The sequence below is a fragment of the Micropterus dolomieu genome, unplaced genomic scaffold, assembly GCF_021292245.1.
Source record: "Micropterus dolomieu isolate WLL.071019.BEF.003 ecotype Adirondacks unplaced genomic scaffold, ASM2129224v1 contig_14191, whole genome shotgun sequence".
Taxonomy (NCBI): domain Eukaryota; kingdom Metazoa; phylum Chordata; class Actinopteri; order Centrarchiformes; family Centrarchidae; genus Micropterus; species Micropterus dolomieu.
The window spans coordinates 2,771-13,281 of record NW_025743177.1 but is presented as its reverse complement, the minus strand read 5'-3'; the positions used below and the strand labels follow the sequence as shown (position 1 = coordinate 13,281).

At 41.8% G+C, this 10,511-nt stretch overlaps 1 protein-coding gene across 1 annotated transcript in view; it reads left to right on the top strand.

Annotated features, from left to right (window-relative positions):
- Positions 1 to 8: 8 nt before the first annotated feature.
- Positions 9 to 10,511, top strand: part of LOC123966768 (ribonuclease inhibitor-like) — a gene marked incomplete at its 3' end in the record, with an annotated part of 11,012 nt that continues 509 nt past the window's right edge. Inside the window, exons 1-2 of the mRNA XM_046042884.1 lie at positions 9 to 280; positions 2,024 to 2,197. Coding sequence (XP_045898840.1) covers positions 9 to 280; positions 2,024 to 2,197 — 446 coding nt within the window. The remainder of the gene's footprint in view (positions 281 to 2,023; positions 2,198 to 10,511) is intronic.

Sequence of the window (10,511 nt, the reverse complement as noted above, 5' to 3'; positions counted from 1 at the left end):
TGAAGGAGATGAATCACAAGATCTCTCCTGACAGAAGCATCAACATCTTCCACTGTCTGACGGAGATGAACGACCACTCAGTACATCAGGAGATCCAAGAGTTCCTGAAGTCAGAGAACAGATCAGAGAAGAAACTCTCTGTGTTTGGCTGCTCAGCTCTGGCCTACATGCTGCAGATGTCAGAGGAGGTTCTGGATGAGTTGGACCTGAAGAAGTACAACACATCATTGGAGGGACGACTGAGACTGATTCCAGCTGTGAGGAACTGCAGAAAGTTTCGGTAAGTCCAGATGTGATTATCAACACTGTAAAGCTGAAGCATCAGTATTACAGTAAAGATACACACTTTACACACTCGCTCAATATAAAACTGAGAGACAGCTGGCTCAGTTAGTGGCATCGGCAGCTACCACTGGCATTTCTGGTGGTAGCAAGATGCCACAGCACCTTTCACAGTTTGTGTATTTCTGCTGGCAGGCGGCTCCTGCCTCTGTTTTATGTGGTATTTCCGGTGGCAATCTAAAAGATGTCTGACACGAAACTTGGCACGGACCATCTCTGGACCGAGCCGAAGAAACTTTGTAGGGGGAATTTTGATCCGACAAATGTCCCAATTACAAGCTAACAAATATTTGCGAAAACGCTAAAAACAGCAAGTATGACATATCTCTGGCATGGAAAGGCCGATTGTCACAAAACTTGAGGACCTTATGTGGCATGCCCCCCTGAGGGGCTGTGCAAAATTTGGTACATTTAGCCCCTAGTTGGCGCTATTCAAAAAAAGGACTGAACTCATTCCAGCCAAGCAATCTATCCACCATAACATCAAAATACAAAGTGACTCTGCAACCATCACTCCAACCAAGGTGGTGAGAAACTTGGGTGTCATGATTGATGACCAGCTGCCTTTTCAAACCATGTTGCTGCTGTCTCTTGGTCATGCCACTTTGCTCTATACAACATCAGGAAAATCAGGCCCTACCTCACTCAGCACGCCACCCAGCTTATGGTACAGGCCATGGTGTCTTGGGCTGTGCAGAATTTGATACAGTTAGCCACTAGTTGGCGCTATTCAAAAAAATCCCATAGATTTACATGCATTTTAGATCTCCACAACCAAATTTACCTCACTCAGTACGCCACCCAGCTTCTGGTACAGGCCATGGTTTTCTCTCGCCTCAACTATTGCAATGCCCTCCTAGCAGGTCTCCCAGCTTGTGCGGTGAAACCCTTACAAATGGTTCAGAAGGCAGCAGCGCGTCTGGTTTTTGATCAGCCCAAAAGGACTCATGTCACTCCATTACTCAGTGACCTCCACTGGCTCCCCGTGGCCTCCAGAATCAAATTCAAGTCACTCTTACTAGTATTTATTGCTGCTCTTGCTAGTATGTATTGTCAGTTTATCTCTATTTGATGCTCTGTTCATGCTTGTATGTTGTTCCACGAATGTAAGTCGCTTTGGATAAAAGCATCTGCCAAATGAGTAAATGTAAACAATGAATGCCTCTTCATGTGTTTTGCTCCATTAGAACTGAGTTTGATTTTGATTTCAGTAAGGAAGCTCTCTCTCTGGTAGGATTTGAATGGACTGGTCTGTAAACTGGTAAATTCCAAAGCTACTTTAGTAATGTTCATTGATAGAGAGCGTTTTTTAAAGCTTAATATGAGAAATTATAACTGTTTGCAAACACAAACTGTCAGACAATGTGATTCCTTTCTGCATCATTTCACAGCAGCAACAAGATATGCAGAGGAAACGGCAGCACACATTTCTCACCAGGTTCATTCTGCCAGTGAAGGAGAGCTCAGCAGGTTCAGTTCAGTGGGGGTGTTTTATCATCACCAAGCTCAGAGAAGAAATGATGCTGTTAAACAGCTGAACTCCACTTGAGAAAATCTATTAACAATATTGCCTTAAGTACTAAATATACTATCAATGCAATATCAAATGTGCGGAGTCTATTTTTAGAATAAAGTGACCAGTTTTATTATACTTTAAGTTTTATATTCTCTTTCATGACAGACTTTCTTACTGTGGACTCTCAGAGACTCACTGTGAAGTTATGGCCTCAGCTCTGAAGTCCAACTCCTCCCATCTGAGAGAGCTGGACCTGAGTAACAACGATCTGCAGGATTCAGACGTGAAGCTGCTGTCTGCTGGACTGCAGAGTCCACTCTGTAGACTGGAGACTCTGAGGTCAGTTTGTGTATTTTGCTCTTGTCCAGTTTTTAATCTACCAAATTTAAATCCATGACAGAAGTTTTAAATTTCCTTCAGGTCTCTTGTTTCTGGGTTTGTCTAAGAGCAAATCACAACAGCTCTTTATTAAGGTTTGTTAGTATGAAAAGTTTGGCTCCAGATTTAGTCTGAAGGATAAATCCTTAAGTTTCCTTAATAATTTTTTTTTTAGTTTTTGTAAAACAACTCATTTTCATAACTGTCTCTTCAGAGCGCAGTGTTACAGGAAATGAAACATTTATACTTAACCCCCCCACACACGGTGTGTGAAGCATATTTCCAAATGCAGCTGTTTGAAGTTTTGTGTTTGATCTGTCACCACGAAAGAGATGCACCTAAACTATTTTTTAACATCGATTAATCTAACGACAAATTTGGTGATTGATCATTAATAATTCAATATTTTATCCAATTATCCTGAAAATGAGACGCATAAAGTGTTAGAATAATGACAATAGTGGCATATGTTTAAATGAGTCTAATTTCCACGTCACTGCTTTGTCATGATATTAATAATGATAACAGACCCTGTGTGTCAGATACTGAATCAGAAAAATACTGGACCTCAATTTCAAACTGGAAGATCGGTATTTTTACTAAGTACTTTAAATAAACCCAGAAACTGACACACATGAAGAAACGTTTAGAAAAAATCGAGTAGAACGTATCAAGTGACTACTACTAACAGAAAACCTGTTCCTCGTGGTGATCATCCTGATATATCGGGCTTGTGTGGGGACAAAAAGTGAACGTGCTGCCGTCTCGACAAAGAGCTCCAGGATGCTTTCACTTGTTCGTGCTCAGCAGTTGTGCTGCAGTGAAGACATTTCCAGTTTGCAGAGCTCACAGAGCAACATGTTGTTGGGTCTCTGTCTAAAATTCTGTGTGATGGTCGTTTTTTTGTTCTGCAGCTCGTTCTCCGGGTGGAATCGCTGCTTTAACTGGACGCAGCACTTCACTGCGACCCGCCGACGCATGTTATGCAAATAAAGATATTTCCTAATCGATGACATCAATTTCGTGGATAATTGGGCCCAGCCCTACACCACATCATTTGATGTGACTTTGTGTTCTGACTCAGCCAGTAAACAGGAGCATAAATAATACACTACATTTGTACAGGAAGGAACTCGGTTACATTTAAGATGAAGAGAACGAGACTCTCTCTTTGCTCAGTGCACATTTGATCCAGTTAGAAGGACGACTGAGGATGAAGCTCACAGTCAGTCAGCTGTGTGTTGATGGAGATGACAGTGGTGAAGAGGAGAGGCTAAATCTGTGCTTTGAAATGAGAACCAGAAGTGCTGGGACAGGTGTTAAAGAGCTGGAGTTTTGTATTTACTTAAAGGTTCAGTGTGTAATATTTCTGAGGATCTGTCAACAGAAATGCAATGTAAGATCCATAACTATGTTTTCAGTGGTGTATAAAGACCTGACATAATGAACCATTATGTTTTTATTAGCTTAGAATGAGACATTTATATCTACATAACGGCGGGCACCCCTTTCCATGGACTTCAAAACTGAAACTTTCTCCTGGTTTTAAGAACTGTTCTGGTTTTCTACTTGAGCCTGTGGACCCTGTAGGTGCTTCTTTGGGGGACGCCTCAGGAAAGACTCTCTATAAAGTGATGGTGAAAACTGTGAATCAGAGAACACTGAGTGGACGTAGTGACGCCCCTTAGATCCGGCCTTAAAGCAGCCTGGAGGTCTTTGTACAAAGAAAGATGCAGACCTGCAGTGGAGAATCCTTCATGGCGTTGTAGCCATGTAGTTGTTAACGCTGCTGTAGAAGACAAATGTCCCTTCTGCAGTGAGAGACAGAGACGGTGTTTCACTGCTTCTCAGAGTGCATTCGTCTGACAGATTTGTTGGAAAACATTTTCAGTAGATGTGGAGAAGTTTTTACGAAGCAGATTTTTATTTGTGGTTTTAGAGACACTCGCCGGAAGAAGAACAGATGTCAGCTACTGAACTTTGTTTCAGGACAGGCAGAGATGGCGGTGTATATGACCCGGAGACGGAAGGTGGAGGAAGGGTTAGATGTTGATGTGGTTCTTGTTTGTGAGAAAATGGTTCAGTCCAGACTGCTGTTAGGTTTCAGTTTTTACAGAGCTGCACATGACCTGGATACTTTTGAGCTGGTTTGGGGTTGTGGGGGGGCGTCTGCTCTGTGACAGAGGGGCAGTCAAGACACGGGCCGTAAGGCTACCCGAAGAAGCCCTTCACATGAAGACGAAGGCCCAACAGGTGACCCACCCCCCAGTCTTGACTGCAGTGTGCTGCTCATTTTAGCGATTTCTTTAAACAGACAGAGTGTTGCTACAGATGTCTCAACTATTAAAGAAACGACAACGGAGTTGAAAGCGACAGTGACGTCTATGCAACAAAGTCTGGCAGAAGTACAAACACGCATTTAGCGCCTAGAGGAGACCTCAGAGCGGCTACACGCAGATGGTGAAAAGAGAAACAAGCTAGTGGACGCAATGTGGGACAGCATTCAAGCCCTGGAAAATCACAGCAAAAGGAACAACGTAAGGCTCATAGGCCTGAAAGAGACTTTTGGGACCAATGGGACATTGTTGAGCTGTGTCCAGAAAAATTTGACGGAGGGGCTGGGGGTCTGGGCTGATGCCGAGTTTGAGGTGGAGAGAGCACACTGTTTGCTTGCACCGTTGCCGGACCCGGAGTGCCCCCCCCCCCCCCCCCCCCCCCCCCCCCACGACCGGTGCTGATACGGTTTCTGAGACAGTCAGCGAGAGACAAGTTGATATCGGCGGCTAAGGAAAAACGGGGCTTCATATGGGAAGGATGTCGACTGTCTGTATTCCCCGATATGACAAGAGTTGGCGGAGAAGAGGAAAACCTTCACCCCCGTGAAGCGCAAACTGCAAGAGCGGGATGTGAGGTACACGCTGGCCTTCCCGGCCACACTGAGGTTTAGGTGGCGGGGGAAGAATGTGAGTTTCACTGCGGCAACAGCGGAAAAATTCATTGACGACAACGACCAAGGCGATGACTAAACAGAGGGTAATAAGCGGATATTTAACGTTTGTATGGAAGAGCCACATACATGTTGTGAAGACGGGTGTCAGAGGAGAGGGACCCGTCTGGCAGCTGCCAAGGACGGAGGATTTCAGGCGGGAGGAGCGGTAACCCACGGACCAGATAAGGTTTTATTTTAGTTTTTTATTTTTAGGCAGCATATGTCATCTACGGGACTGTCAGACTTTTTCTGGCTTGAATTTAGGTTTTTGACTTTGGTTATAGTTTTTCTTTTCCGAATATTGTACTGGAAACGTTCTTTTTCCCGGTTAAATGTTAGTAAAAAATCCTGTACTCTGACAAAATATGAACACTATGAGAACACATAGACATAGCCCTACAGATGAACAGTGATTCAAACCGGAACAGTGAGGTAGATATAGGTATGGAGGGCCATTTGGACAAAGATGATTAAGAAATGTATTAAGTACATGTCGTGGAAATCCATTCAAAAGACGTAAGGTACTGTCATATTTAAAAAGGCTGATGTAGTTTTCATACAGGAATCTCACTTGAATGAGGGGGAGGCAGCTAAATTCAAAACAGGCTGGGTGAGGTATGTTTTTCACAGCTCACTCTCTCAAGTTCACGAAACGCAGTTATGATCTTGGTTAACAGGGGGATCCATTTTGTGTTGCTTAAAGAAGTTAAAGATACAGAGGGACGAATGATATGTGTCCAGGCATTAATAGAAGGTACGCAGGTGATACTATGTAATATTTATGCGCCTAACAAGGGAGACCCACACTTCTTTCATGAAGTCAATAGGGTTTTAGGGGAAATGGACGTGCAAATTATCTTGGCAGGAGACTTTAACCAAGTGATGGACCCTATATTAGACAAAAGTCAGTTTAAAGGTCCACTGATGACCAAAGATAGGGAAGCAATTCATATGTTAAAAGGTGACATGGCGCTTGTGGATGTCTGGAGGCTTACTAACCCACTGAAGAGGGAGTACACTTTTTTTTTTTTTTTTTTCACTGTCATAAGTCACACTCCAGAATAGATTTTGTTTGTTTGTTTTTTTTTTTTTTTGTTTATATCGCAAGCCCCTTAGTAAACAGTGTAGTTAGTTGCAGTATAAGAACTATTGCTATCACAGATCACGCAGCGGTGGAATTATTTATAAACACAGAATTGGACATTGGAAGGAGGACTAGATGGAGAATGAATTTATCATTACTACAGGACAAAGACTTCAGGTCATCGCTGGGAAAGGATTTGAAATCTTTCTTTGACTTAAACATTGGCAGTACTAAGGACATTGCAACTGTCTGGGAGGCCTCTAAAGCATATATAAGAGGGAAACTAATCGCTCACTCGGCTCAAAGGAAAAAAGACAGCCTAAACAGAATCAAAGAATTAGAAGGTGAAATTAAATTAAAGGAAAATAATTCTTCTCAGAATCACGATATCAGGAACTTTGTAAGCTTAAGTTTCAGCTGCACGAAATCTTTAACAAAAAAGCAGAATATTCTTTATACAGATTAAAAACAAATTTTTATGACAGTGGGGAAAAAACTGGGAAGATACTAGCTAGACAAGTGAAAGAAAAGGACTCCTCGAATATAATCTTAGCAATCAAACAGGGAACTAAATTAGTAACCTCTAAAAAAGAGATAAATGAGACATTCCAACAATATTACAAGAAACTATATACATCAACAGTATCCGGCAATGAAGATCAAAAAAATTCATTCTTTAACATTAATATGCCTAAGCTTAACCTTGATCAAGCAAGGAAGTTGGAATCACCTATAACGGTGGCAGAAATAAGGAAAGCTGTGTCATTAATGAATACTGGGAAATCACCAGGATACGGCGGATTTCCTGTAGAATACTATAAAGAGTATATAGAAATTTTTGCTCCTGTCTTGGTGAAGGTGCATCAGGAGGCTTTTGAAAAAGGCCACATGCCGCCGACATTTAATGAAGCTTTAATATCTCTGATCCCAAAAAAAGATATAACAGATCCATCTAATTTTAGACCCATTAGCCTGCTTAATCTAGACTTTAAAATATTGACAAAAGTGCTGGCTTCACAGCTCCAACAAGTTTTACCAAATATTATACATCCCAACCAAGCAGGCTTTATGAAGAACAGATCCTCATCGGACAACATGAGGAAATTAATACATCCTAAGTGGTTTGCATTATCCAAAAGTGCGCCAAGAGTTGCTATTTACCTAGATGCCGAAAAGGCTTTCGACGAAGTGGAATGGAGTTTTCTCTTTTCCGCTCTTTCACATTTTGGTTTTGGCCCCTATTTTTCTCAATGGGTAAAGACATTATATAAAGAAACAAAAGCAGCTGTAATTACCAATGGAGTTATATCACCCTTTTTCAGCCTGTCAGGAGGCACCCGCCAGGGCTGCTCTTTGAGCCCCCTATTGTTTATAATTTGTCTAGAAACACTGGCTGTTAGTATCAGAAACAATGGGAGTATTAAGGGAGTAGAGGTCGGGGGAGAGGAACATAAATTGCTGTTATATGCTGACGATATCTTAGCCGTAGTGACAGACCCTGAGGTGTCCTTACCACATCGGTCAGGTTACATAATCAATTGGAACAAATCCGAAGCTATGCCCATGATTTCCACATGCCACCGTTACATAGTGGAAAAGCTTTAATTTAAGTGGGTACCAGAAGGCATGAAGTATCTTGGAATTAAACTCTGTCAAGACTTAGAAGAGATGCCTTTGTTAAACTTTAATCCAGTGTTGCAAAAAATTAAAACAAATCTGGCAAAAGATAAAACTTACCCTGTGGGGAAAAGTCAATAAAAGTAATACAACAAACCCAATTCTTGTTCACTCTAAGGAAGTGTGGGCTAAGGTGCACAAAATGTATAAAGTGTCACAATATGTGCAGACATATGCTTCATTGTGGTTTAATCCTGCCATACATATTGGTAAAAAGTCAGTGTATTCAAATGGTATATGTACTATAGGAGACCTTTAAAAAAAATGGACAATTCATGTCTTATGAAGAATTATCGCGTCAATTTAAACTCGAAGGCAAACAACATTTTTGGAAATACATACAAATTAGGGACTCTGTAAAATCTCAAATTGGTAATTGGGACAGGAAATGATATTCTGGACTATCTGAATGCGCCACGCGAATGCTTCACAGCTTCGCAATTCTATAAACTAACAAACTACTCAGTAAGTGGTGAGTCCTCTAATGTGAAATTGTTATGGCAAAGAGATCTGAGTACGAGCTTTACAAAAAATGGCTGGGTATACTAGCAGACTGTGGAAAGTATGTAAGAGAGGCAAGAGGGAAGTTCACACAATATAAGATCATACATAGATACTATCATACCCCTGTCAAATTACATATAATGAAACTGATGTGTTAGAAGTGTAAAACAGAGGTAGGAACTTTTCTTCACTGTGTATGGGAATGTGGATTGGTGAATCCATTTTGGGTTAAAGTTGTGGACTTCTTGAGTAACTGGTCAGGCTCAGTGATTCCTCTGACTCCTGCTGTATGTCTACTAGGGGACAGATCACAAATACCGAATATCTCAAAGGGAACCTTCTCTGTCATCATGGTGGGCTTGGTCACAGCTTCCAGAGTTATTTTAAGACACTGGAAAACTGCTGTATCTACTAATCTGAGAGACTGGACTAATGCAATGGTGGAGACCGCATCCTATGAGTCTATGCTTCAGACTGTCAGCTAACAAGGAGAATGGGATGATCTCTTGGGATCTTTTTTGGACATACACAAGGACTAATGAAAACTCAACCTAAGAAATTACAGGCAAAATATAGCTCCATTCCTTTTTTACTTTTATTCTCACTCTGACATGTCAGAATATGTTTATGCCAAGACTCTGTAATGCTCAACCCTGTACTCACATACTCTGCCTTTAAGAATTCAATAAAAATTTAAATGAGAAAAAGAAATGTTGGTGTTAACAATCGTCTCTCTCTCTCTCTCTCTCTCTCTCTCCCACTTTTCAACACAAAGTGAATCCCTTGCTGCTGTCAGTCATTTAAACGTTTCCATGCTCGCAGTGATGTCACAGTTAATATCGTGGGACATTTATGCAGCAAAACAAATAAATGGAGTTAAAAACTTGACAGGTCAGACAGAGGAAACTCTGCAGAGGAAACTTTCAACTTTTAGTGTCTGAAATGTTTGGACTCTCTGATGGAGCTCAGGACTGATCAGGAGGACGGCTGCTTTACTCCAAACAGTGTCAGCAAGCTAACACGCTATTTAAGAACAGTCCGTGTTGATGCAGTCTGCAAGTAGAAGGATCCGTCAGAACCAATCATCAGCCGGCAATCTGACAGCTGACTTAACGTTTCATCCATAGACTTAGAAATAATAAAACAAACAGACGTAACGCTCTTCCTGATTATCAGCTTCTATTCCACATCATGTTTTTAAAGAAATGATAATAAAATAGATAAATACAATGAATAAATAAATAATCTCTATTTCAACTATCAGACAATAACAAATATTTCCATTTTCTAAACTTCTACATTCTAAACCTTCTTCAGCTCTGAACAGATTATTAAACACTGAATGATTTAAGAAGTCTGGCATCGGACCACATTTCTTTCAAGCTGTTAGATGGCGGGCCAGAAATGATTGTCCTTCAGAATTTTTCAAATGGCAGTCTGGAGAACCGGGACAAATCCCGGAGGTTGGTAGAAGATTGAGCGTCACGGGCCGACCCCCGTTCTCCCCGGGCCTGTTGGTCTATTCCAGATGAACGTCTGTCCCTTCCACTGACTGGAAAACGAGCTACAACAGAAAATGGAAAAGCAGAGTTTCACTGAAATGCAAGTAAATGTAAAAAAGTAACGACTGGCTCTGTAGTAGTACCAGCACCAGGGCCACAGACGCTGAGACCGGGCCACAGATAGTGCAGCTGAACAGTACAGGGTTCCCATACATGGATTTATTTGTGGCGGCCGCCTCAGTATCAACGCTGACCGCCACATGTTGATTTTACATTTTTTACTGGGCCTGTTGAAAATGGTATTTCTGCAGAGCGCTCTCTCTCTCTCTCTCTCTCTCTCTCTCTCTCTCTCTCTCTCTCTCTCTCTCTCTCTGTCTCTCTCTCTCTCTCTGTCTCTCTCTCTCTGTCTCTCTCTCTGTCTCTCTCTCTCTGTCTCTCTCTCTGTCTCTCTCTCTGTCTCTCTCTCTCTCTCTCTCTCTCTCTGTCTCTCTGTCTCTCTGTCTGTCTCTCTCTCTCTCT